Source organism: Heliangelus exortis, chromosome 3, assembly GCF_036169615.1.
Source record: "Heliangelus exortis chromosome 3, bHelExo1.hap1, whole genome shotgun sequence".
Taxonomy (NCBI): Eukaryota; Metazoa; Chordata; class Aves; order Apodiformes; family Trochilidae; genus Heliangelus; species Heliangelus exortis.
In genome coordinates, this window is record NC_092424.1 from 47,853,480 (window position 1) to 47,881,422 (window position 27,943).

The 27,943-nt window shown below is 38.6% G+C and overlaps 1 protein-coding gene across 2 annotated transcripts; it reads left to right on the top strand.

Annotated features, from left to right (window-relative positions):
* The first annotated feature begins 1,573 nt into the window (after positions 1 to 1,573).
* On the top strand, positions 1,574 to 27,774 carry WTAP (WT1 associated protein). 2 transcript variants are annotated; one of them, XM_071740490.1, is made up of 8 exons: positions 1,574 to 1,867; positions 5,644 to 5,681; positions 5,788 to 5,843; positions 11,351 to 11,409; positions 12,979 to 13,106; positions 19,514 to 19,692; positions 24,474 to 24,628; positions 26,548 to 27,774. In XM_071740490.1, exons 2-8 carry the CDS (start codon positions 5,652 to 5,654, stop codon positions 27,132 to 27,134), a joined length of 1,194 nt encoding a protein of 397 aa, XP_071596591.1. In that variant the 5' UTR covers positions 1,574 to 1,867; positions 5,644 to 5,651; the 3' UTR covers positions 27,135 to 27,774. The 2 variants fall into 2 exon arrangements, 1 of the variants encoding a protein (XP_071596591.1); XR_011725212.1 differs by lacking the exons at positions 24,474 to 24,628; positions 26,548 to 27,774 and adding an exon at positions 21,645 to 23,321 and having other exon boundaries at positions 1,576 to 1,867; positions 19,514 to 21,612.
* Positions 27,775 to 27,943: the final 169 nt, after the last annotated feature.

Consider the following 27,943-nt stretch of genomic DNA (forward strand, 5'->3'; position numbering starts at 1 on the left):
GTGCTGACAAGGAGTAAAAAATTCAGGAATCTTTTCTGCATGTTACAATACAAACAACCGGCATACGTGGAAGGTGTAAGGTCCTGCACCTTATGGTCCAACTGAGCTAGAACTCCATCTGTGCTATTAAATAGACACAAAGAAGGTCTGGATGCTGAACATAACAAAGAATAGTTAAAGTCTGGTCAAATAATGAGATTGAGGGATCTTGTGTTAAAATCACCAATATACACAAAATGTTAAGCAATTTGTAGATTGAGGGATCTTGTGTTAAAATCACCAATATACACAAAATGTTAAGCAATTTGTCCACAGAATAGAAATACTCAGAACAGAAACAGCCTGAAGTACAGGTCTAGCACCTCTTTCATATGAAAAAGTTTCCATTTCTTGTCCTGCCAGAAACTGAGTCTTTAGGACTAATACTTGAGGATCTTAGGTGATCCTTAAACATCATGATCCTTGTCCTTTATAAAAACTCTTTGTACACATATATATACATGGAAATATAGGGACATGTACATGGAAAACTATTTTGTAGCTAATAGTCTTTCTGCTACCAATAAGTCAAGAGAGCAAATTTCTAGAGAATATTTCAACAGCCACATAATGAGCAGCAATGCCTACACTACAAAACTGAAAGGCTGATTTATCCTACTGCTTTGACTGTGTTACTAAGAGGGGAATGGATTTACTTGACCTAACTGCATTGCTTCAGAAATTATGGTAACACAGAAAATTTATTTTTAAGTAACAATAATTAAGGCAGAAGAAGAAAAAAAAACAACCTCAAATTATTCTTTATGTTTCCCAAATGCTGGAAACTGAAGCTTAACTTTTTCTGGAAGCAGCTGGGATTTACCTCCCCCTTTCTCTCACTGTCGGTTGGAGACACCGCGTTAAGCGGATATCGACAAGCTCGGTTTAACCCGGTGAAACTGACCATTCCCTGGCCTGGCAGAGGGGCAGGACACCCCACAAGTCACACTGGGAAGCCGGGGCTCCATCTTGCACGGTACCAACTGCTACACGGCACCTTTCCCAGTCGACCGTCGCGGCTCCTGCCCCCACTGCTCTCCGCCAGCCGGTTTCACGGGCGAGGCCGCGGAGGACGCGCAGGCTGAGACCCGCCAAGCAGCGAGACCCATCCCGCCTCCCCAGGGAGCGTCCGCAGTTGCTCGGCCCGTCCCGGCTCCCTCGGTTCGGTTCCGTTCCGCCTCTCCTAGCAGGCGGCAGCTGTAGCCCATATCCTTCCGCCAGCCCCAGGACGCCCCGCTGCCCGCCGCGCCCTGAGTTACTGATAGGCTTCAAACCAACGTTCAAATACCCAACGGCAACCGGCGTACCCGCAAGGCCGGGGCACCCCGATACCGCCCTCCGGCGGGGCGAGCGGGCAAGAGACAAACGCTACCTCTCCAGCCCTACGAGCATACAGCGACCCAGCCTCTTGCTGCCGAGCTCGCTATAAGAGGCCGGGCCGGGCCGCACCACTGCGGTGCCTCCCCCCGCCCCGCCCCGGTCCGGCTGCGCGCGCACCCCACCTCCCCCGCCATGGGGGGGCGGCCCGTGGGCGGGGCGGCCGAGCGCTCATTTCCTCCTTGGGCGCCATTTTGTAGCGCAGAGAATCCGCAAATAAAGAGCGGGCGGGAGCGGCAAGCGAGGGAGTCCGAGCGTATGTGTGTGTGTGCGTGTGGGGGGACGCGGCGGCGAACTCCCGACTCCGGACCGGCGGTCCCGGCAGAGCCGTTTGCGGACGCAGAGGTGGCGGCAGGTGTGAGCGGTGGCGGCGTTTCGCCCTCGATGTGACGGGTGCGGCCCAGGCAACTAGTGCGCTGGGAGAGCGAGGCCTCCGCATCGCGGGCGGGAGGTGAGTGGCCGCGCGATCGCTCCTCCCCGCCGCCGACCCCCTCGCCTTCCTTCCTTGGCCTCCCTGTATTCCCCCTCACGGGAGGTAGCGGGGCCCGCGGGAGGAACCGGGCACCGCGCGGTCTTGGGGCGCCAAACCTTGGCGGCGGCTCCATCCCTCACCTCGAGCGGGGGGAGGAGCGGAAGCACTTAGAGCCATTTTGTGCGAGGCCCCGAGCCTGGCCTGGCTGCTCGGCTGGGTTCCTCCTCCCCTACCCTTCGGCAACCGCCACGCCCGGGCACAGCCGCCCAACTCCCCCTCCCCCTCGGGCGCGGGAGACGGGTTTCTTTCCGACTCTTGTTGGAGGCGAGCGACGGCGGCCCGGCCGAGTGTAGGGGGCGGCGGCGGCGGCAGCGAGGTCCGTCAGACGCCACAGGCCACTCGGCCGGCCCGCTAGCGGCCTGCAGCTGCTCCTGGCCCCCAGCCGGCGGGGTCTCGGCTCAAGAGGCGGAGCGCCGTAGTGGGGGGCCTCGCCGTCTAGGGGGAGGCGCAGGACCCGGCTTCATGCTTAGGCCGCTGAGGTGGGTGGAAAGTCTGCCCAGTCAGAAGTGGTGTTTTGAAGCTCTTTTTGAATATTTCGGGAGCTTGGAGGCAGTTCAGGGGTTTTCCCCACGGAATTATTTTTCATATCGTTAAAATAACAGGCGGTTATTCTTAAGTGCAACTAGTAAAGCAGCATACCTGATATTATTTAATTACTTTGTTTCCTAAGGACTATTTTAAGCCTTAAAAAAAGTAGTAAAAGGCGTACAGATTACTGGAGTTACCGAAATTCAAATTACCTTCCCCATCTCAGTTCTCTTCATATTTAAATTGCTATAAAAGCCTAAAGCTTGATCATAGTACATGAAAATTCCTTTAGTGCTCATGATGACAGCGTTATCTCAAGTGTGGAATATGGTTTCGTGTTGCTTGTTGCCAGGAGCATATGTGTAGGAGAGGCATGTAGCAGCCATCATTTTCCCCAAAATCATGAAAGTGCTTAGTTAGGATAGAACAGTTAAGCTGTTCAGCATATTAATCACAAAATATAATCGTGTTAATTCCAGTCAGTTATGCAGGAATGTTGTTTTCGTTGATTCTTTTTATTGTAGAAAACAGCATTCTGTCATGGTCTTGCAAATATTTGATCTGTGTAGGGGAGAGATCATATCTTTTAGAGGAGTGGAGGTGATAAGAAGCACTTCTTTCTGCACAGCTCTTGAAAAGTTACTGTATTATATTTAGAGATGGAATGCTTTAGTTGTAAGGTAGTTGTCTGTAGCATACAAGTTCATCTGCTTGTGAACAGAGAAGGCAAGTCACTGTGACAGCTGATGTAGTCAGCCTGATACACTTAAAGTTTCTGAAAAGCACCGAGCAAAATATTAGAAAAATACAGCAGTAATAAATTTCTAAGCTTTTGTGAAGTCGCTGTATGTGCCAGAAAAGCTGTGGCACGGGACTAGTGAGGTGCAATTCACAGATACAGAAAGATCACTGGTATTTATCTGTAGATGTGATTGACCTAGCTTTTCTAAAATTATACGTAGAACGATTTTACATAGGTTTTTTTTACAGTTCTCCCAGTACAAGTGATGATAGAAGGCAATAAAACAGTAAACTCTGTAATGCAGTGGGCTGTAGGGCACTTTCCTGCTCTTGTTTGAGAGCAATGGTGGTGTGCTGGGAGTAGAGGTTAGAGTAGCCAGGTCTGGTGCTGCTGTGGAGAAACGGGCACTGAACATTGTGTGAGGTCTGGAGGGAGGCATGAGGTAGAACACCCTTAGGTAGACCAGCAATCTGATTTCTTCCAGTTGTGATTGTGGCAGAAATAGTGTTTATAATTGTTGTATATTGATGCAGGGTTTGTAAGCAATGTCTTTGGAGAGTTCAGTTTATTGTGGTAGGCTTCTGGTACTTACTTAAGGAACAAGCAAACAATAACGTGTGTGATTTAGTCTGTGCTAGCTGTAGTTCTGTGGGATATCTGAAAAGCATATTTCTCTCTGTCAAGGACTTAAATTTTGCTGAGATCTTCCAACACTGAAGGAATTAATTTTCCTAAAGATTTTTAGAATCTGTCCTAGTGGGAGAGGTAAGCAACCTTAATACAAGAGTCACAAACGTTTCCATCTGTGATCACAAATTATTCTGTGCTGTTTTGGATGCCTGAATTAAGCACCAACAGTTTGTGCCAATAGCCTCTTATGGTTAGGGTACTTTTTTGATAAAACGGTCTCAGATAAGGAGTTTCGTCCAGAAGTTAAAACAAGACGCTTGAGTAACAACTGAGTGCTACAGAGAGAGGGCGGAGGTAGTTAGGCTGAGGAAGCACTTGAATGTCGTTGTGTTACTAACAGTAGGAACAGGAAGCTGTCGTTTCATCGGTAAGATGATGCTTCTACTGAATGTTTTTTGAAACATTTCCCTGGGTTCTAATGTCTAATTTCAGGTTTTATTTTATGAAAAGTTTGAAAGTGGTTTCATCTGTTTACTGTGCTTAGTATGGTTGGGAGGTTGCAGTTTTGTTCTTGTTGGGTTTTTTTGTGGTTTTATTCTTAAATAACCTGTGCCTTCTTTTGTAGAGTGCTGTGCCTATGGCAGTGGTTAGTGTAGGTTGAAAAGGCTCTACTTCATTTGGTGTGAATTTGTTTGTTTTATTGGTGAACAGTTTTAGGATTTGTTTATCTTAGGATTTGGAAAAAATAAAACTAGTTCATTAAGTGTTGTTATGAAAACAATACCAAAAGTAGTCTGTAAAAGTGTATTGGTGAAGATAGCTTTACAAAAGCAATGCTCATAAGTACTTAAAAAAAAGACTAAGTGCTCACAACCAAGGAGTTGGGATATCCTTTTTCTGGTATACGTGCATTGCAGCAGCTTTACAGGCTTGTAGAATGCTATTATTATATGCAACTTTTCTGTTGAAAAGCATATTGCAAAAGTTCATGCCTCTAGCAAACCTTGCATTCATTGTTAGTTGTATGCTTGTAATCTTTGCGGACTCAATTTTTTTCAATATAGTTTTAGAAAACACTATGTTATCCTTTTGAGGGAGGGAACCATGTAATGACTCAAGTAGGTGTGAATATTTAACCCAGCACAATGCAGCCGTCAAATTAAATTCCTCCTTTGTTTCCAAGTAATTTATTTGACATCTTACTTTTCCTAAAAATATTCACAAGGGTTTTAAACCAGCTGCTTAATACTTTCTGTGTATCAGTCTTAAAAGTAAAAAAAGTACTTGAAAGAATGTTATTTTGACATAACACAAACATCAGTGGTAATGTTCACAAATTACTTACTTTTATTCTGAGGGGGTATTGAACTGGTAGTATAAATTGCTTTCCTCAGACCCTGATTATCCTCTACCTCATGAAATACAGTGTTAAGTAGATGTAGGCACATAAAAAAATGTTGATTTTATCTAAACAAATATGGACAAAGCTAGGTGGTTTTGTGTGGTTAAATAAGAAAAATGGATTAATGATAAGCTTTTTAGACATCAAAAGAAACTTGTTCAGTTTGTAGAAAAAATGCACCTGTTGACTTGGTATCTAGATGACAGCAGCAAACTTGTCATGGTGTCTGTCTCTGTCTCTGCATTGTGTTGAACCAGTATTCCAGTAGTCTTATTAGTACAATTTTGAAATCATAAAAAAGCTAGAACTACAAGTTTCTGAATTTTTCTGTATTTCATGTACACTAGTAACTATACTAAATAAAGCTGCTTTTTTTTTTTTTTGTGCCTCCACAGTTCACAATGACGAATGAAGAACCTCTCCCAAAGAAGGTATGTTGAAAAATGCTTGTGACTTTCCCTCTTCACAACTGCTAATCACATTGTGAAGGTAATCACGACAGCTTTACAAGTTATTTTTTTTCCTTTTGTTTTGTAGGTTCGCCTTAGTGAAGCAGATTTTAAAGTTTTACCTAGAGATGAGCTCATCCTAAGGTAAAGATCAGTTATTCCCTCTCAGCTTTTTAGTGAATGTTTCATGGGAGATATGTGACCTCCCCTTTCCATAAGATTTTTAACAACCTTGTTCTGAAAAACTATTTTATCTTTTTCACTATATAGCTGTTATATGAAGTTTTCATCTTGTCTCAGATACATAGTTTTGGGGGAAACACTTTTTTCAAAAGAAAATGCTGAACAGTATTTTGTAGGTTTTTCTCTTCAGTTGTAGCTTCAGGAGATACCGTTGCTTACATTCTTTGCTAGATAGCAAGTTATTTTTATGCATCGGAAAAATATCAACTCCTCATTCCTGTAGTAAGTTTGTTTTCTTAGTCTACACAGTTGTCTTTTCAACATGTTGAAATATCAGCAGTGAAATGTTAATGTGAGTTTTAAATTGTCTGGAGCTTGCATAAAGAAGAGCACCTGTCTGAAAGTTAAGTGTCATAATGTGAAAAAAATTAGGCAGTCCTGTCATGCAGATGACGTGCTTAAAAAAGCTGATCTAAGCCACTTGTCTCTGTACACCAGAATTTCCTGATTTGTAAACAAGAAGCTAACTAAACCAGGCATTTGTGGGTCATCTATATCTGCTGAAGTAGCTTGTGGTGTATTTAGGTAAACTTCAGGTCTTTGCTTTTTCTACAGTTATTACATTATTAAATATTGTTATTTCATAGTACAAATACTAAACTGCATAAACCTGAGAATACAAGTCTTAACACTTAATGTATATGATCAGCTACTCCCTCTTCTGGGCAAACTACCATGCCATGTACTTCTGAGGTTAGTCCAGGGGAGTCCATATGTGGCTCCATATATTTAAATCTGGTTTTTAGCTTCCTCTGTTTATGTAGTTTTTAGGGTAGTGAAGGATAAGGTGCTCACACAGTAGGAAAAAATGCTGCTTTTGATGTTAAATGGTTTAGGCCTTATGAGCCTTTCTACAAAAGTTTCTGTACTCTATATTATCCCTCGAAGTAGTGACCTCCTAAATCTGTAAAGTTATGCCTGCCCTTCCAGCTATAAAACTCCTGTCCAAGTATCAAAACATCAGTTCTGTGCAACTTGCTTTCTTGCTGATATTGTGAAAACAAAAAAATAAGGCATCCAGCTGTAATCAGTTTCTGTAACTTGCAGTTACTACTTGCTACTATGGATGGGGTCTATTTCCAGCATATATTGAAATGAGAAGGTGATGAAATACACCCAAGTAGAGTATGTCAGCACCTAAACTGTATTAATGAAGAGATGGAAGGAATTTGCCAATGACAGCTGTGTTGCTATTGAATCCTCTTCAGAGTTTAAGCAAAACAACTTCTTGCAAAAAGGCCACTTGATTGATGTAAGGAAAATAACTATCCATTATACCCAGAAGCAGAAACTTAAATGCCATATTAGCCATGTCCATTTTAATTGTTTGCATTAAGCAGTTCTACAAACACTATTTCCTTTGAATGAGGTGCATATTTAGTGGATTTATAGTAAATTTGCCTTTAAGGGTGATGTAGTTTACGTGCTGGAGGGGAGGGGGCTGTTCAGTGGGACCTTGATAGGTGAGCCTGTGCAAACTGCATGAAGTTCAAGTCCAAGTGCAAGGTCCTGCAGCTGGGTTGGAGCAGTTCCAAGCACAGAATACAGACTGAGCAGAGATTGAATTGAGAACATCCCTGAGGGGGACTTGGGGGTGTTGAAGCAGCTCAACATGAGCCAGCAGTGTGCATTTGCAGCCCAGAAAGTTAGCCACAGCCTGGTTGCATCAAAAGAAGTGTGGGTAGCAGAGGTGATTCTCCCCCTCTTCTTTTGTCAGACTCCACCTGAATAGAGTACTGGGTACAGTTCTGGGGCCCCCATCATAGGTGGGAAATGCTTTCCCTGTGTAGTTGAGGATATGCTAGTTGCATCTTCAAATTTTAATTCTGGCATAATTTGGGGAGGATGAAAAATACTTCTGTTAGTATCACTGCTGATTTTTTTGAACATGTTTCTTTTACTGGATGTAATTAGCTGCAAAAAAAAAAATCTTTCTGTGGAAGAGTCTGTAAAGTGATCGATTTATATGAAAACTTTCATAACTCACCAGAGGTATTTAATGCAAACTGTATCCACAAATGCTATATAATCCTCTGCATAAAAGCACGCAACTTCACCATAAAATATTGGAACATATTAAAGTTTCTAACTGCAGCTGAAATACTTACAGATGTCACCACATGCCACAGAGTAAGTTGGTTTTCCTGATAATATTAGGGCTTAATGGAGCCCTCAAGCCATACTTGGAGTTGTGTGTGTTTTTGGGTATGTTTCTGGGTGTTGGGTTTTTTGCATTGGTTTTTGTTGGGTTTTGGGTTTTTTTTTTTTTTGTTTGTTTATTTGTAGCACCGAACTCTTAGATTTTACTGCAGTTGTACTTGATTGCTGGGATTTCTATATCATACTAGCACTACTAGATTAGCCTCAGCTTCTGATGTCTAGTTTCAGCGTGGCATGGCTGAGATTGTGTCACTGAGCTATCATTACAGCATTCCACAAACCTGCTGCTGTTGTCACCTCTTTTGAGCTCTGTTTGGAAACTTAGCATGTGGGATTCATGTAATGGGAATGCAGGCTCACTTTAGCCTTGCACATCAGCAGATGGGAGTCCATACTACTGGAAAAAATATTGAAGCAAAACTTGTGCATAGAGATTCAGTTATAGTAAGTAAATAGTAAAGTCATGCATCTGGAAATAGTGCCCTTTATTGTTCAGGTAAAAACATTTTCTGTGAGAATTGTTCATTTAGAGAATGGTGTTAGAGACTCAAACATCATTCATGTAGTTATTTGAGACCTAGAAATGCCAGGTTTTTATACCTGTGTAGTTTGATCTGACTTCCATCTAGGATTTCTGCCGGTGTAGGTGTGCTTAAGGAGGGAAGAAGGCAGAAACAAAGTGTTAAAATGTTCAGAGTTGAAGCACTAGAAATTGTCAGTGATCTTCAGCAGCTTTTTTTCTAATGTTTTATTCTGTCATAGTTCCTTATTTTCATTTTCTTTTGCATAATTCCCAGCTTTTCAGATTGGAATTCCACTTGAATTCCCTCTGTGTGCTACTACTATAAATAAGGGAAAATGATAAGTGAAAAAAGATGGGAAGACAGTATTTAGGAAAATACATTACTAAAAGCACTGAGCAAGAAAAGCTAATACCAGTTATTACTTCTAAGAACCTATAAATTATCAAATGTTTAAAGTCTTAAATCATCTAATACTTAAGTGAAAAATGGGTAATCAGAGCTGTCACAAGACTGTTTTCAGAACTAATAGTCAAATCTGTGTATATATTTGTGTGTGTATATACATATATATGTATATATGAATTCTTAATTTTTCTTCCTTTAGCTTGGTTTCATAAATGTTCTTCAGAAGCTTGTTGATATATTTTGTAAATATTTTGGCATGTTAGTCCTCAGGATTAGAGCTCATTACAAAAATAGCCACATCAGATGTAGCATCACAGTTTGAAAAGGAATCAATAAGAGTCTACTAATATATTTGCTTATTTTACTGAGCTGAAGTAATTTACAAGAATGGTGTACTTCATCAATGTGAATGTTTTTAAACTTCCATTATTTCACTTTTATGCTTTTAGTCTATTTGGCTGGTTTAATGATTTATTTAATTGTATGAAAAAGTCTGCTTCTGTTCTTTGTCTCTCTCTATTTGATAGAATTCTGATTTGCCTGAAGTGAATTGAAAACCCACTCAGTTGTTAGAAAATCACTCTGAAATCTTCTGTAGTTGTTGCAAAATTGAAACAACACTTAAATGTGAAAGAAAAACTACTGTGGTAAAAAAAGTTCCAAGCTTGAAAGCTGATGGCTTGCTTGTTAAAGAGTTCTCTTGACTGTAAATGTGGTCATCACAGATTTATTTGGTAGAATATCATAAACTTGCTCAAAAATGAACTGCAACAGTCTTCACCAGAGTTTTGACAAAACATATCTGTAGAGTCATGTTTCTTCAGGAGTTGGCAGGTACATGACTTGATAAATCCATGACATGACCTAGTGCGCTGTGGATTTTCCAGGAATTCTTTTCTTAAATACTTGCTGTTGTTGAGAGGTAACTGAGAAGTATTATGTCTGATGTTCTTGGTGACCACAGGCTATGTGCTGTGTTGTTTTTTTCCAGCAGTGTGCTGTCATGTATACCTAACTTGGGTTTGAGGTCTTCATTTCACTTTATATAGCTCCTATTATGGGTGGTGGGAGGAGGGAAGGGGTGTCAAGATTTTGAAGGAATTATTATTTTCAGGCTGTGAGATATAATTTAGAAGTCAATCCAGCAGCTGTTGTTGAAGACCACCCCTTTTTTTTAGTGTAATTCTTTCATGTAAAAGTAAGGTTTTTTTCTTTCTAGATTCACTGTTTAGTAGACTGTTTCAGTTTTACTTCTGAGGGATTAAAATCTTTTGAACTAGCATAGAACTTAATGGTCAAACAGTGAAATTTTTGTTTCTAACAGACTTTTTGGAACGGAGATAAGTTTAAGGGTTAAATGAGTTGTACAACTGCTCTCCTACAGAGTTTGAGTATTAATTCATGCCAATTTCATAGTCAGCTGAAGAGATGGATAATTTTGTTGCTGGTGGAAGAGATCTGCATAGTTTTGCTTTACCAAGTGCTATGATCTCAATCGCTGTTACAGACTTGATGCGTTGTAGACCCATTTGCGTTTTGACAATTTTATAGTTTCAATAGAGGTAGTGGTGTTGTAGGTTAGGGAGTTAAAATAGACGAGTTACAGTGAGCCTGGCATAAAATAGATTGATGGAGAAAGGGTAGTAGAGGTAACAGCAGCCTTCCACTTCTGTAAGTGGTAAGCTGTCAGATGAATTTTCATAGTGTGCAGTTGTACTTTCATGAGAGATTTAGACGTGAGCAAAGTACTGCTTCAAAACCAAACAAAAATCCCCAAAACACCACCCCCTCAACTTAGACATTTTCTAAGCTTTAATGCAGACTTCATTTGCTCCTAATTTGATTTGTATCAAATGCAACACTGTTTTGTAGTGTGAGGTTTTCTGACTGTGAGTGAATTTCTTATAAAATGCCTCAAAAGAATCATTAAACTGCTTGGCTTATGATTGATGAATATAAGCAGAGTATATTGATTAGAATGAGCTGGTATAGCTACTAAATTTGGACTGCAAATTCTTGTGTACTGTAATATGCTACTGTTTGCCTTGTTCCTTGGTAACAGGCTTAATGTTTTTCTATAACAGTTTCTGTTAGTTTTGTTCAAATTTTTCTGCCTTAAGAATGAGGTAATTAGGTAATTTCCACATATAACTAAGAAATAAGCATTTGATCCCAACTCATTTTCTAAAACTATTTTATGCACTTGTGTAATGACGTTTTCTGGTTATGGTATGAATGTATACTCTGAAATAGTAGGAATGAGATGTCTTGTTTTAATAACTGATCTTCAGAATTTTTTTTCTTTTATCTCTGCAATAGGTGGAAACAATATGAAGCATATGTGCAAGCTCTGGAGGGCAAATACACAGACCTTAATTGTAAGTTAGCCAAGTTTCAAAATTCTTGTGTAGAGTGTTCAAGTAATGCCTGTGTGGGAATAACAGATAACCTAAACGTCAGTTGTCAGAAAAGTCTCTTGGTTTTCTAGTAAAAGCTTTCAGTTTTTCCCAACTTTCTGAGCCACTTTCTTTTGCAGATCTTATTCACCTTCTAGAAAGTCTGTTTTTTCATCTGTAGGACCAGCTACACTAAGACTGCTAGGGGAAAAAAAAGTCTCAAAACGTATCCCCACAAAGAGGTGTGTTTTCACGACTTTTCAATTACAAAGGAAGCAGCCTCTACTAAAGTACTTAATGCTTGTACCTTCAGCAGTCACACAGGATTGTAAACCACGTAGGAGGGAGAATAGTTAGTAGAGGTCAAGGTGTATGAGTCTCCAAGTAATGTTTGATCTGATTAGACAAGTTAACTACCTGATCGTCAGTCTTAGGTAGTCTTGCAAAGGAGAAGAATATGGAGAAAACACCCTACTCTCAAATGGTAAAAGCTGGGTGTGTTTTGGAAATGACTGAATTGCCAGTCCTAAATCTTAATTTTTAAAAATTGTGTTGGCAGCTAGAGGTGGGTCTCTACTCTTTTCTGCTCACCTTTTCAATCTAAATACCTTAAGCCTCTGTACCACTGAATTTGAAGAGTATTTTTGTGTCAGTTCAAACAGACTGTTACCCTGTAATGTTTGAGTTTTGGAGAAAGTAAATTACAGCAAATGTAAGTGGTTGTTTTTATTCTCATCTCAAACTGTCCTAACACAGATAAATAAGTTGTTTTAACACTCTAGATTTCTCGTGTTTGGAAAGCCTTATACAGGCTGTAGTAATCAGTGTTACTGAATCATCTGCGAAGAATTACTTAGAAATGATTTTCCTGAAGCAATTTGTGGAGTTCGTAGTATACATTTACAGCCAATGTTTCTCAAGTATTTAGAAAAAATCTTCATTATTCCAACTTTCTATCATTTTATACATGGCAAGTAGCAGAGTAAATGTGTACTGTTTGTATCAGGCTGCATGTATGTGTTCCTGTTTGAGTAATTTTGAAATGTGCTGTGGTGCCTTCTGTCATATTTCATGTATAAACTTGTGTAAGTATTCATGGATCAGAAGAATTCTAGTTGTGACTGAGCAGCAATTTCTGAAGTTCTTGTGTCTCTTACTGTTTACTTATCAAGTGTTGAAACCAGTTTGAGGACTGACCACAAATGGCACTGTTTTACTGATTGTGGATCATGGTTTTGCCAGTGTAGGTTTTCTTCCTTCCCTCACACTGACCTGGACGTATCTTGAGATAACAGGCCCTTCCTGAGTTTGACTGCCAGTAGTAACAGTAGTTGGTTAAACAAGCAATTTAAAACTTAACTTCGTACATAAGCATGGAAACATTTTCAAAAATTTGGGAAGTCAAGCTTTTCTAACATTGATATTTTGATTTTTCTTAGTTATGCTATGGTTTTTGTTTTTTGGTTTTTTTTTAATCTTTGATTGTCTTTAAAAACTCTCTCTGAGAGGATGTTATAAAATGTGCCTTTTGTGTGTTACTACTCCTATTAGCTAATGATGTGACGGGATTGAGAGAATCTGAAGAGAAGTTGAAACAACAACAGCAAGAGTCTGCCCGAAGAGAAAATATTCTGGTGATGAGGCTGGCAACTAAGGAACAGGAGATGCAAGAGTGTACTGTAAGTATTTAGAAAAGATAAGTGTTTTCAGACTGTTAAAGGAATATAAGCTTTTGAGCCAGTACCAATGTGCTATGCTTATTATTTATAGCATCAAATTTTCTGTGCTTAAATAAATGGTAGAGTGCCTAAGTTTTCACTGAGTTAGTAAAGATCACTTCTTGCAGTGTGCATTTTAATGCTAATTGTTTCAGTTCATTTTCAGCAGCAATTGAGCTCAGAAGGACTTTTGCTTCAGAACCAAGTTAATACTTACATGAGCCATGCTTACTTTCTTCTGGTGTTTATCAGCTCTGTATATTTACCACAAATTCTCTTAACTAGTATTGTAGCTTTTCTGTAGTGAAATGAGGCAACCAGGTGCCACTAATTGCCAGGTAGTGGGCATGAGCTTGTGTTAAGCCCACGGTGCTCCAAGGTCCAACCAGGTGTTCCAGCAGAAACTTGTGAATAGTGCTCTGAGTCCATTGCCCTCAGGGCTGATCAGCCTGGATCGGTGCTATTGCTCCAAAAGTGGCCTCCTCCCTGGCTTCCTCAGGTGTGAGCTTTATTGGCCCCCCCAGTCCTGCTTATGCGCAGTTGGAGCCCACCCTAATCAGGCACAGGTGGGCTTAACACAAGCTCATACCCACTACCTGGCAATTCGTGGCACCTGGTTGCCTCATTTCACTACACTTTTCTGTTATTTTCTTTAAGCCTTCCTTTTTTCCTGTAGGTTCTCAGAGCTGTCAGGTGTAGTAGTGTGACTCAGTTCTGTACACTGTATTTTCACTGGTCTTAAGACCACAACATTACTTTAGTTTGTAGTAAGCAGTGGTATGAAGAGAAAGAAAGACTGAGTAAAGCTTAACTTTGCAATGGCAAAAAACAGAGCACAGTATCACTGTTGAAAGGGACTTGGAGTTTATCTGACAATTTTGACCCGCCTGCTGAGAGCAGAGTCAGTTGGACCATGTGCCTAAGGACTGTACATAGTTTTGAGCATGTCCTGTATTGGAGACCCAAAACCTCAATCACCATCACAGCAAAGAGCATTTTTGTATATTTAAATGGAATTTCCATGTTGCAATTTGTGCCCATTACCTTGTGTACTTTCAGCAGGCACTACTGAAAAGAGCCTGGCTCTGCCTTCTTTACTTCCCCCCATCAGGTATTTATGCACATTAAGATCCCCCTGAGTCTTTTTTCCAGGCTGAACAGCCCTAGTGCTCTCAGCCTCTGCCTGTATGTCAGATGTGGCAACCTTAATCATCTTTGTGGCCCTTTTTTGGCTTCACCCTAATATGTCCATGTCTCTCACATACTGGGGAGCCCATAAGTGGACCCAGTATTCCAGATGTCTCGCTGGTGACAAGTGAGGAAAGAGGACCTCTTCTGACCTGTTGGCAGCACTCTTCCTAATAACTCTCAGGATGCTAATGAAGATCTGTTCTGGTACTATACCACAACAACTCTCTAGTAGTGAGGCAACTATATTGATTCTTTTTGTCTTGTTAGTTTTACTGGTAATTTCTGCTATGAGGAACAGTGGTAGTAAGAGGGGTTTTTTTCATTTGAACTTTGGAGCATATAGCTGAAACAATAAATACTAAAAAAAAAAAAACAACTTTTTCACCCAAACCAAATTTGTGTGTACTGTGTTCACCTTTCTTCCCTATTTCTAAACAAGAATAGTTAGACAATTTTCAAGTATTTAAGATGATGAATTTAGGCAGGATCTTAAAGACTGTAGTACTTTTGGCTACACTTTGTTGCAGATGTTTAAAGATGCAATGTATAGTCTTTTCAGAACATTTTTTCAGAAGAAATTCTGAAGAGTTTTTACTCCACTGCTCCAGTGGTGAGACACCACCACATGCTCCAGTGGTCTCACCACCAGTAATAAACACAGTAATAAACAGTAATAAAATTGTGTCCAAATCTCTTGTCTTCCAGTTTGAAACTGCTGCCTCTCATCCTACCCCAGCAGGTACTGGAAGGCCTCTAGAAGGTCTCCCTGGAGCTTCTCTTTTCCAGGCTGAACAACTTCAATTCTCAGCCTGTCTTCATAGAGGTGCTCCAGTCCTCTGATCATTTTCATGGCCCTCCTCTGGACTTGCTTCAACAGCTTCATATTCTTATGCTGGGTTCTCTAGAGCTGGACACAGTACTCCATGTAGAATCTCATCACAGGTGGAGTAGGGAGGGAGAATTGCCTCCTTGACCTGCTGGCCATCCTTCTTTTGATGCAGCCCCGTTGGCTGCCTGGGCTACAAGTACACATTGCTGGCTTTTGTTGAATAAGATGCAAAACTGTAGGTTGCTAAATAATTTTATAAATGACCAAAAATACTCCCCATATGATGTTACTTGACATGTCTAATTTTTAGTCCATAAAATAACTAGCATAGTTTGCAGTTTTCGTAATCCATATTTGCATGGAAAACATACCAGTGGCAGTTATTTATATGTAAGCCTTTGCTTCCTGCCATGTTTTAAAAAGACTGAGCATCTGTGGTATGAAGGTTTTTGAAAACTGCATATGATGAAGATGAGTATGAATTGAGTATATATTATATGGTAAATAATATATCTTTGGGACATGTTTTATACTTGCTAACTTAAACAGTCAGGTCACATTCGAATAATGGATAAAAACTTAAAATACCATACTGTATTGAAATGGTAGTAGTTGACAGACATGACTTTTCTGATAACTGATCTGTAAAACACCTTGCTAGTTAAAATACCCTAGCCCTGTTTTAAGATGAGGTGTGATAGTTTTTGTCTTAGTTGCTGTTTTAATTTATCTTTCTTTCAGAAAGATAAATCACAACAAACCTAATTCAGCTTATAAAAGACCCAGTCATTGTCTTACAAGTAAGTGTAGGTGTGCATGTCAGAGCAATGGAGTCATTCTCTGTTCTGTTTCAGTGCTCTTTTTGAAGAAACAACATGGTAGCTGGAGTACAAAGCTTTATTCTCTTGTGCTTTGTGCTGAGACTTAGCAGTGTATGGGTTTCTTTTGAGCTAGGAACTTGCTGAGAATCTGCTGTTTCAAACTTACTCTCCGTAGTTAAGTGTTACCAACTAAAGGGCTAGATGAAAGTTTGGGTGTTTAATACAGTATGTGCCTTAATGCCTGCAGCAGTCATGAGCTGACTTTCCCTTAGCAGTAACAAACCTCTAAAAGCAGTTGTGGCTATTAGTGAAGTGCAGATAAGGTATTGGCTACTGTTTCTGTATAAAGCTTTATTCCTGGTGAAGGTGATGATAAAGTTATTGCCACTGAAGAAAAAGTTCTTAAACCTCTTCCTGGCTGCTGTGTGGCTGTTGTAGGTCAGTAAGTGGTCAGGGATTTGGAGATAGTTGCTAGTCTAATAGGTTTTCCATGGAATAGATAACAATGAGTAGAAGCTTCCTGAGGGTAGAGTTGGGCTACAGTACCTAGCTGGTGATTAATCTTAATAACCTACTTGTGGTTTAGGCTACAGCTCTGCTGTGGTTTTTTTTTGGTTTTTTGGTGTTTGGTTTTTTTTTGGGGGGGGGGGTGTTTGTTTTTTGTTTTGTTTTTTTGTTTAATTCTTCCTTACACAATTTCTTCCTTCCTGTTCCTTCCTTACTAGAAGTTGTTATCTATATTAGTTGTACTTACATTTTCTATGAAGCACCTATGTTCTGTTAAATTCTTTGTGACAGAGGGTCTGTCCTTTGAGGATATCTTTGGACAGCTTAATCTGCAAGGATTCAGCTGTTTCAAGAATATGCAAGAAGTAGTGGGCTTGAAAATGATATTGTCTGTCTTAACAAAAAAAACCCAAAACAACCCATCCAAACAAAACCTCTTAGTCTGATGCCTTCTAACAAAACTACTTTAAAGAGTTCTTCCTTGGATTAGAACAGAGAGAAAGCCAATACTGTAGTTTTTATTCTGGTTTTGAGAATTAATCCCTATTTGTCCATCGGATGAGCTGTTAAAAATACCGGCTAGTATGTGCTTTCATGTTTGACAATATGAACAGCTGTTAGACATTTCAGGTATTAGAGGGCATATGTCCTCACATTTTGCATTGGACAAAACTACTGTTGTATATTCAGCTCTAGCCTGAACTTTGTCCTGAATGCAGGCAAACTCTTTTGCCCTGTCCCCTATTGCCACCTGGTATATCAATGGGAGAAGGGACACAGCAGAAAGTGATTAGAAGGAGCAAGAATGGGAGGGCTGGACTTTCTAAGCAGGAAGATGAATAAGGATGTAGGCAGAAGATTTAAGAGTTATGGGCTTGCTTTGGGAGTGGGTCATACGGGGGGCAGTTTCCTAGCTCTGAGTGGATGAAAAGCTTGACAGGTGAGAACTCTGGAGTTAAAACTGGAAAAAGCAGTTGGGGAGAGATGGAGAAAAATTTGAGTTTGAAAAACTGAGGAATAACTGGTTGTTAAGTTTGGGGAGGGAATGAGCAAGGATTGCTTAGCTTAAGGAAATTATTTCTACACTGTTTTTTAGGAATGACAGGTGAGTTGTTATGTGGGTCTTTTACTTCAATAATGTCTGCCTAAAAATAGGTTAGTAACCATCTTGCTGTAGCATGATAATATTCCTGGAATATGTTGGAATATGACACACAGCTGGAGTATCTGTATGTGCACAATTAAACTAGCTGGTTTGCCTTCTCTAGGTGCTAGACCTGACAAAGAATTGGCAGTTGTTGAAATAGTCCAGTAGTGCAAGAGGAAGGAAGTTGAATAGATAGAAAAGATATATCAATAAAAACAAATCAAATAGATCTTCATTAATTGAGCAATGTTTTGTGTATTCAGTGAGGCAAAGGACACAGGGGGGTGAAATATCATCCAAGAAACATAAGGTTAATCTTGATTTAGACTTCCTGATTCTAAGTGATGTTTGATGGTGGGTTCTTGAATGCTTATTTTTTAACAGATATTTTAATGCAGTGGTTTATTCCTGTTGTACATCTTTCTGTGAACACATAGTTTGTCTATTAAAAACTTAAACTGTGGTGATCATTTCTGTTTTTTTAAGACGCTAAATCTTTTGATAATATCAAATTATTGTAGAGTCAATGGATATATTTTTGTAGTATCAGTAACTTTGAAATAAAGTCCAAAAATTGTTACTGTTTACACAATGTATAAATTAAAACATAACTTGCCCTCAATCGAGAATCGACAGAGGTAGCTACTGTGTGATTTTAAGGTAAATAAAATGTTTGTACTTATACATGAATGATGAAGAGAAATCATAAAGACCTCATAAAAGGATAACTGTATCTACAGGAAAATGGTTTATCTGTGCTTTTGACTGTGCTGCTTGTCCCAGGTAAAGCAGAGTGTGGAGGGAGACTTGTTCTCTCCATTTTGCTGGTGATGCCTTGTACTGTTCATCAGAGAAATTTGATACCAAATCTGGCTGCAGAACTGTATATACAGCAGGAGGCAACCCCTCCTCTCCCCTCCGGCTTTCAATTAATGTTTCTTTTTTAATCTCATGTAGTTTTGTTCACCTCTTGCTGATGAGGAAATCTGTAAATACAGGGACCATAATAAATTGAACTTTGAATGCTCTGTGTAGGCTGATGTGATTTTATAGCTTAGCTGGATTCTGAACAAGTACTGTTGAGTGCATTTTAAGGTTCTTGTGATGGGGTTAAATTTAAGAAACTTAAAAAAAGTTAATACTTCAAAAATAGTTAATAGTTTAAAAATACATTCAAGCTTTGATGAATGCTATATTTAAAATACATTCTCATGGTTACTGCTTCTGAAATAGACTGTTATAAGTCTTCTGGGTTATAAATTACAAATCTTTTGAGTTGCGGTTACTGCAAGAGAAGCAAATTCAACCAAAATCCATTTAACTGATGTTAATATTTTTTATTTTGTTTTGTTTTTAAAAAATGTGTAAATTTATGTCAAGTGACCACTGAATTCAGAAAAATCCTCGAAAGTTTGTTCAGAATATTATTTGTCAATATAAGCTCTAATGTTTCATAATAATTTGCACTGAGGTTACATGGCAATTAGCTGTTTTAAGCATGTAACTGCATATACTTTTGTTTTTCCCTGAAAAAGTGCAACCAGCTACAAAAGGAAGGGAGCATTCCAATGTGCCAACCATTGGTTTGACAAATGAAAACTGACATGTAGAAAACAATTTGAAGCAGAAGGGTGTCTGTGTGAAAATTGGCCTTGAAAGTTTGTTTGGCAGGAGATTGGGTGAATATGCACACTTACAGGGTTCAGGTGGGCATAAAAGATTTTTATCCACCTTTTTCAAGTTAGAATGTTGAAAGAAGTCAAGGTCCCTTGATGCTAGCTTTGAAATAATGATTTTTGTTTGTATCTAAATGACTTCAAAATTTTATTCAGTGTTGGATGAATAACAGTCTTTTTTTTCTCATTTTATGCAGAATCAGATTCAGTACCTCAAGCAAGTCCAGCAGCCTAGTGTTGCGCAACTACGATCAACAATGGTAGACCCAGCCATCAACTTGTTTTTCCTAAAAATGAAAGGTGAACTGGAACAGACTAAAGACAAACTGGAACAAGCCCAAAATGAACTGAGTGCCTGGAAATTTACGCCTGATAGGTAAACAAAACAAATACTCCCCAGTCAAGACTTCCCTGACAGTCCCACTACGAGAATGCTATGGTGGGACAGCCAAGTACTCGTTTCCACACCAAGACTCAGACGTTTTGAGGCAAAAGCCACATTCTTATACTGTCCAGCTTGTAATGCTTAATGTAAAACTTACCAGATGAACCTTGTGTTTCAGCTTTTTTCTCCCCCTTTGCTTCAGAGGCCTGACGGCGTCGGACTATTCTGAAGAAATGGCCATCTTCGAAAAAAAATCTTTTCTAGAACATGTAGACATTTTCAAAATTGTTCTATTTGAAGAAAATAGAGGGAGAAACAGAAGTCTTAAGTCTGTGGCACACTGTGTCTACAGACAGTTTGGAGGAGAGAGAACCTAGAGATTATAAATCATGAATTGAACATGTAAAATTCCCATAAAATGTAGAAGTGGAATATGCTGCGCTCTTAACCTTGAGCCTAGTGACTTAGAGACACTGTAAGTCAGTTTTGCCAATAAGACTGTGGACTTCCTGCTTGTTCACTGAACTGCTGGGTCAAAACTCGATGAGGTGAATTTTGTGTTAAAGAGTTACTTGGTAACCAGTTTTGAATAGCTATGAGAGTGCTATTTGCTATCACAGCAGTGATAGTGTACACATTTGACTGTTTAGCCTTTGGGCTCTCTAGCACTTGATGGAGCCTTAAGTCAATGCTGCTAAAGAATGAACTGTTTTCTGGATGGTTGGTAATACTGTGGACGCCTCAAAATTAGGACTGTACGAAAATGTACATTTGATCTAATTGCAAGTTTAAAATTGTTGGAAGCGATATATATTTGATCACAACTAGCATGTATAAGAAAAACTGGTTGTGATAAGTATTTCTCTGCAGTTTTTATGCAGAAATGAGAAGGTTTCAATCTTCTATACTAAGAACTGATCTCAAATGCTCAATACAGAAGGCACACAATGGCAACTGTCTTCAGTGTTGGTGGGGTGCTTTTATTCCTGTGTACACCTGGTTTTTTTGTATTACACTTCTATATAAAATGTGCCTTGAAATAGTTGTAATATATAGCTCAAGGAACACTACTGGTTATGCTGTTGTATTGTGAAACTCCTGGGATGAACGAGAATTGAACAGGTTGTTATTTTTCTGCATTGTCTCGTTCTCTGAAAACAAAGTCAGTATTTTAACAAACCAGAAAAACACATCCATTTTCCTTGGTGGAATCAGTGAAGGAGCTTTTGCTACTCTATTGATGCCTCTGTTCTGTTGTCCCAAGTTACTTGTGAGAGTAGCAGTCCGGGACAGTTGGGAGTGGCATGTCTGAGGTGTGTAAATTGAAATGCAGATTTGGTATAGCATTTGTGTGTTTCTTTTCCTTAGCGGTTTGAGTTCTATTTAGCAATCTGAGGTTTGATTTTCAAAACAGTTGGGCAATATTTTTATGACTCAGTCTGATCCTAGAAAATTCAATTTTAAATTTAAAAAAAAAAAGACATCCAGCTGTCACAGGAGGTGGTGTGTTCTAACTGTTATGATGACTTTTATAAAGATGGCATATTTTATATATTTTAAACTCAAAAGTATCTTAGCCACTTGTGCTTCAGATGATTAATACAGGATTGAAGAGTAGTGTTACTTAACGCAGAGTATTTTTTTGCATGAATAGTTACTTAACACCAAAAGAAAAACTTGACCTTTTAAAAACCGATACATCTGGAATGATCTTGCTATAGCAGTTTCTAGTATTTTAATGATATAGCATCCAAACAGAGTTAAAACTTGCATTAATTAATTGTTAACATGTTACATTTGTAAAGCTCACTATAATGTGCGGGTAGAGGAATGCTGTGCAGGTTGATTCTTTAACTTGGAGTACAAAACGCTTTTTACATCTAGGTGCAGGTTGGTTGTTTTAAGTCCTCAGTTGTACACATACATTTATAGCCTGAGGAGAGACAAGTAACTTACCACTTTCTTTCATGCAAAAGTATCAAAAGAAAACCGTTATTGCTGTGGCTACAATATACACATCATAACATTTTAAGTCAGTAGTGTGAGCTTGCATAATTCATATATGCCGTATCTAGAATACAGAAAATTTAACTTACTTCCTGGTAAATAATTGTGGCTGTCTTCGTTAACTGAGTTAAGATTTTATTTACTTATATTTCTGGAAAGATAAAGAAATGGTGACCTATGTAACATATTTAAAGAATTTAATTCTCTTTGCATCCCCCTCCCCCCCAATTGCTTTAATTGTCCATCTTATTTCATGGCATCTGACCTAGTTTTTTGAAAGAGATTATGCTCCTATACAGATTCCTAGCTGGTGTTCATAGGGGATGAACATGCCAACTGCAACTGTAAGTGGTATTAATTCTAGGCTTTAACCACGGATAAAATTATACAGCGTAGTCATTGCTCATATCTGGAGGGACAAATAAAAGGGCATGTAATCAAAGGAATGGCTGCACTAAGCCATTTCATGTGTCATTAAACAGAGTATACACTTGCGTTAAAAGTTAGTAGAAATGTCATTTGCAGTAAGCCTAGTATAACAAACACTACTAGTCTTTGAAATTTAACCACTTATATTCTTACAGGTTTTGTTGCACGCACGATCAAGAGGATTTGTGAAACCAATGCCAAACTTAGATTTACCACTAATAGGAGTTACTTTAATAGTTACTGGATTTTAAATTCTTGCATGTGTTGTCTTTTTTTGTAAATGGCACAGAGGATGTTACTTGATTCCGTACTAGTTCTGAACATCTGGAAAGATTTTTATGGGAAGAAATGGCATTATAGGTAACTATGCAAATTTCTATACAGGTAATAAAAACTTTACATTTTGGCAGGAGTTAAAATGAAGAAATGAATGGTATTCTAAAATGATCCCAGTTCCAAGGTAACTGGTACTTGCTAATTCTACAGTTGACATTGTTTTGTGAAGAGAGAAACAGTAAATGATTTAAGTGCTGTGAACTTCCTCAGCTTATAGTGATGATGAATACAGTAACAGGAATTTGCAAATGGCTAAAACTCATTGCATGTCTGCCTAATAACTTTTGGGTTATGTTACATTGGTAATCTCCAAAGTGGTCCTGCTTTACACAGAACGAACATCTCTAAGGAAACTTGCATCCTAAGTGTGCGACTTGGACTGTATTAGGTCAGCACAATTTAAACTTCAAGGACCTGGCATTGGACATCACATCAAGAAAGAAAACAGGTTGCTGCCTTGGGCAGAGTTTCAGGCTTCCAGGACTTTACACAGCCAGATTCCTTCTGGAGCAACCCATCTGAAAGATTTGGGAGATTCAGTCGGAAAATGTTAAATGGGGCAGACTTGGCAGAACTTAAAGTGGTCCAAAGCTTGAATACTTAAAAGGTAGTTGATAAGGAAGTTATTTTTTAAAGTTACTTTGGTTGGGTATTTTGGTTACAGGAGAGAACCATGGCTGTGAACTGTGGCAGAAATTTTCTGTTTCACCATTTTAAGCCTCAAAATTTCTGTCAGCCTTTATCAGTTGTTAAAAAGAGAAAGAAAAAAAAATGACATGACCTTCTTGGTCTTGAAAAGTAATGCAAGTCCTGCCATTGAATTAACAATAAACCTATTGAAGTATGGATTTGATTATTTTTTGTTCGGGTTTTTTTGTTTGATTTTTTTGTTTGTTTGGTTGTTATTTTGTTTTTTTTCCTGGCAGAATTTACACTTGTGTAGAAAAGAGGGCAGCTTCATTATGTAGCTGAGCCTGTTAAAAGTGAAACTGTATGTAGTTGGTATCTTGACTTTGGCAGACCAAGAGTCTTAAAGGACTTAAATTTTTCTCTTGTGGAGTCAGATGTATTGCCTATATATTAATTTGCATACTACTTCCTATAATGCTTTACAATGCTATTTTTATCATGAAGATTAAAGATGTGTGATGTTACCCTTTTAGTAAAGAAAACACTGCTAGTTCAAATACGTTGCATACCCTTTTCCTGTTTCTTTCAGAAACTGGATGTTACTCATTATCTGAAATCTGTCATTTTAAAGGAAGTAGATTAATAATATTATTCTTCCTCAATTTCCTGCCAATGCTTGGCTGTGTTTGACTTTCTCCATACCATGCAAGATACGCCTAGGTAAAGCTGACCATGGAAATAACGAAACGGACTTTGCACGTTACTGTCTAATATATAAATTGAGTTGAAAAATAGACATCTAATTTTTTAAACATTATTACATGGACAGCATTGGAAAGACTATCTAAGCCTCTTCAAGAAAAATGGATGTCACACATAGGTTTTAATATTTTCCCCAAAGTAGCTTTCTTCTCTTCACCCAAATCAGTAAATTTTACTGACACAATAAATGAAGATGGACTTTGTTGATAATTCAGTTTACATGCGTTGTTTACTTGCATCATTGGATCTTTTGAATTACAAGACACATCTTTAATCAAATATTTAACTCAGTTGAGGGTTAGCACATGCAAGATTGTGCATATTGATAATCCAGATGTTGGTATATAGAAAAAGAACAATATGCTTATTCATATTTGCAGTAATAAAACTTGCCTTCCACTTTGGGACAGCGACAGAAGATTGACTGGCATTGGAACACCAAGTGGTAACTATAGGGAGACTTTCTGCTATGACAATTATGTTGAGGCATAATGTTCCTTGCATTGTAACATGCAGAAATTGCATCTCCTTTTTTTGTCTGTATTTGTGATTGAGGAAGATTAACAGTTTTATATTCACTTTGTGATAGATGGCTCTTTCCTTTGCAGCCAAACAGGCAAAAAGTTAATGGCGAAGTGTCGAATGCTTATCCAGGAGAATCAAGAGCTTGGAAGGCAGCTGTCCCAAGGACGTATTGCACAGCTTGAGGCAGAGTTGGCTTTACAGAAGAAATATAGTGAGGAACTTAAAAGCAGTCAGGATGGTAAGGGAATTTTTTAAGAAAATGGAAGTTGCCTTGCACTTCTGCTAGTTTAATTTCCTGATGATACGTGTACTGTAAAACCATCTTTGCCAGAATGCAGAAGGACAATATTGAGTAAAATATGACAATTTTAAGTCTTCACTGGTAGTCTTAAGTTAAAAAAACAAAACAAAAAAAACAAACTTATCTTTGGGGATTGGTTGGGTTTACACCTCCAGTACTGAAACAGTGATAAAATTTGAAATTGCTAGATTTTGTCCTGTAGGCCTTGCTGTTTCATAAGGGATCTTTGCACTGCCCACATTACTGGTGAATTGGTAAGACGAAGGATATTAATGTGCCATGAAGCTAAGCATGCACTGAGAATGGAATGCTTTTGGTTAACTGACTGATTTTGAAATTTTTTTTTTTTTAAATAACTTTTTATCAATGCCTTAGAGAAAGAGTTTTCTGTTTTTCTTGCTTAGGTAACTTCGGTCAATTAAAATACCTCATTATCGAATTCACAGTTCATATATTACAACAGTGTAAACCTAAATTGAAATTAGCTATGAACTCTGACCTCTTGCATAATTTAAATGGAGGGGAAAATGCAAATTGAAAGAAATCAGTTGAGAGAACTGCATAGAATCAATGGGGGTTTTTTTGGTAGAGCATTGGAGAGTATCTCTAGTAGAGTAATTGGATGATGGCAGTAAGTCGTGGGATATGAGCTATTTAGATACCATGTAAAAGAGGGTATGTTTTGGGTTTACAGCTGAAGTCTGTGTGATGGCATAGATTAGATTTGAGACTATCCAAGGCTGACGTACCCTGTGTTTTTAAGAATAGGATAGATTTCTCCCTCTCCCTTCCATGAACGATTATGTTTTTGAGAAAGTAGCAGTAGAAAATAACTAGAATTCTGAAGGTAAATGAATAATTTCATTTAAAATTATTCTTGAAGGTAAATGATTACCTATTGTTAACATAGTTTTTTGCTTCTTAACTACTGTTTAGGTAATGTACTTCATCTAAATTTATGAAGTTTGTAATTGAAGCAAGCATGGACAGGACATTCTGATTTCTGCTCTTGGAATGCAGTGCAGTAAAGCAAGTTCCAGAGTTGAGATGTGTTCTTAGTCCCTATTGCTTCTTAAATGAACAAAGATTATAATAATCCTGCAACATGAATTTTCCTAATACTTTTTTCATAACAGCAATTACACTTTATTTTTACAATAATAAGCATTTTATATTTGATTAGCTCCCTCATACCAACGATGCATGAATTGAAGTTTAAGGGAGTCAATATTTCTTTTACTGCTTTCATGTGAAATTTGTTTTGCTTCAAAATGTAGTCCTATTTGTAACATATCTTTTCTTGCTGCATAAGTACTAAAATACCCTGTGGAATTAATTAGATTTTGTTCCTAAGAAAGTTTTTCATTTATTGTCCTGCTATGCAGTATTTGAAGGATTAAAAAAATTAAGAGCTGAAACTTCTCTGAAATGTGACTTTTTTTTTTTTCTACTGACTAGGCTTTTGTAAGTATTCAAATCTGTTGTATACAGATGTGGTACATGGTCACTTTTACATGATTTGTGCCAAGGTTTTGTAGTTGAGTAAAAGTAGATACGTGAATATCTATTGCTAAATACTAATGGTTTGAATTGAGCTGTTTTACGAATAGCCTCCTGTCTTGTCCAGAAATTAATTTCTTTCATTCTGGATATCAGTATAAGAAGTATGTAGAGAGCTAAGCATTTCTTCCTTCAGAGGCAGAGTATCAAAACCAGTGTGTACCTCATGGTTGAAAAAGTCTGTTGAAAAACTGCAACACACAATGTCGAGCTAGAGGATTTTAATTTTTTTGTCTGAGATTGAAGCTATATATGGGCTATTAAGTGTTTGCAACAAATGTGTTTTCTTTATATAGAATTGAATGACTTCATCATCCAGCTTGATGAGGAGGTAGAGGGTATGCAGAGTACCATTCTAGTTCTCCAGCAGCAGCTGAAGGAGACTCGCCAGCAGTTGGCACAGTACCAGCAGCAGCAGCAGTCCCAGGCCTCCAACCCAGGTACCAGCAGGACTCCGTCTTCTGAGCCCACGGAGCAGGGAGAGGCTGTGGGTAAAGACTGCAGCCGCCTGGCAAACGGACCAAGCAATGGGAGCTCCTCCCACCAGCGGACGTCTGGGCCTGGTTTTTATAGGGAGGGTAGCGGCATGGAAGATGACTTCCCGGCTTCTCCAGGGAATGGTAATAAGCTGTCCAACCACTCTGAAGATAGAACTGGTAGAGGAGGTGGTAGCTACATAAACCAACTCAGTACTGGGTATGAAAGTGTAGACTCTCCCACTGGCAGTGAAAACTCTCTCACTCACCACTCAAATGACACAGACTCCAATCATGATCCTCAAGAGGAGAAAACAGTGAGCATGAAAGGTAACAGAACTGTGGGTTCTCGTCATGTCCAGAATGGTTTGGACTCCGGTGTAAACGTGCAGGGTTCAGTTTTGTAACATTTTTCTGCAGCATTTTTATACAGTGTCATTGAAATTGGGAGAGGATACTGTCCAGAAGCCGTTTAAATTAGTGCATACTTGTCACGATTTTGCCTTTTTGTGGGTTTCTTTTTGCTTCAATACCTCTGCCACTTTGGAAATTTTAACAGTTAATTACGTTGAATGTTGCTAAAAGGACGTTTGTGTAGCTCAAGTTATTTTTATATGAGTTAATGTGAAGTTGAAATGGAAATGATTTCCATAAAATATAACATAAATGATGTCTGTACAAATCTGTGTATATTTAGAACCTGTGCTGTGTAAGGGCATTCTTACTCATACTGTTATAGTTACACCACCTTCAAGATCTGTCATAATAGTTGTGGGTTTATGACTGCCAAGTTTGCCCAGTACAGTAGTTTTATCACTAAAAGATGGACTTACTGAAGGAGTCCTGTAGTAGTTTCAGTGTTAATTACAGTTTTTCCCACCATACATCTGTGCATTTTCTCCTTAGGTGACCGAATGTTTATGAATTGTGTGCATAGTTACTCAGTTTTTAAGAACTGTTGTATCCTGTTTATGCATATTGCTCTGTGACTCCAATATTATCTTACCTGTACTGACCAAACCTAAATAAAAACTTTTAATAATGTAATTTCCTCATTGTTCTGCATTGGCTTACATGGTTTAGTTGTATGCAGTGTATTTACAGTACTTTCTCTAATGTGCCAACTAGCTGAAGTTGCATGTGTGTACTGCCATACTGATTTCAGGCCAGCCTTATGCTGCTTATTTGATAGGTTTTGTTCTTATTGGCAGATAAA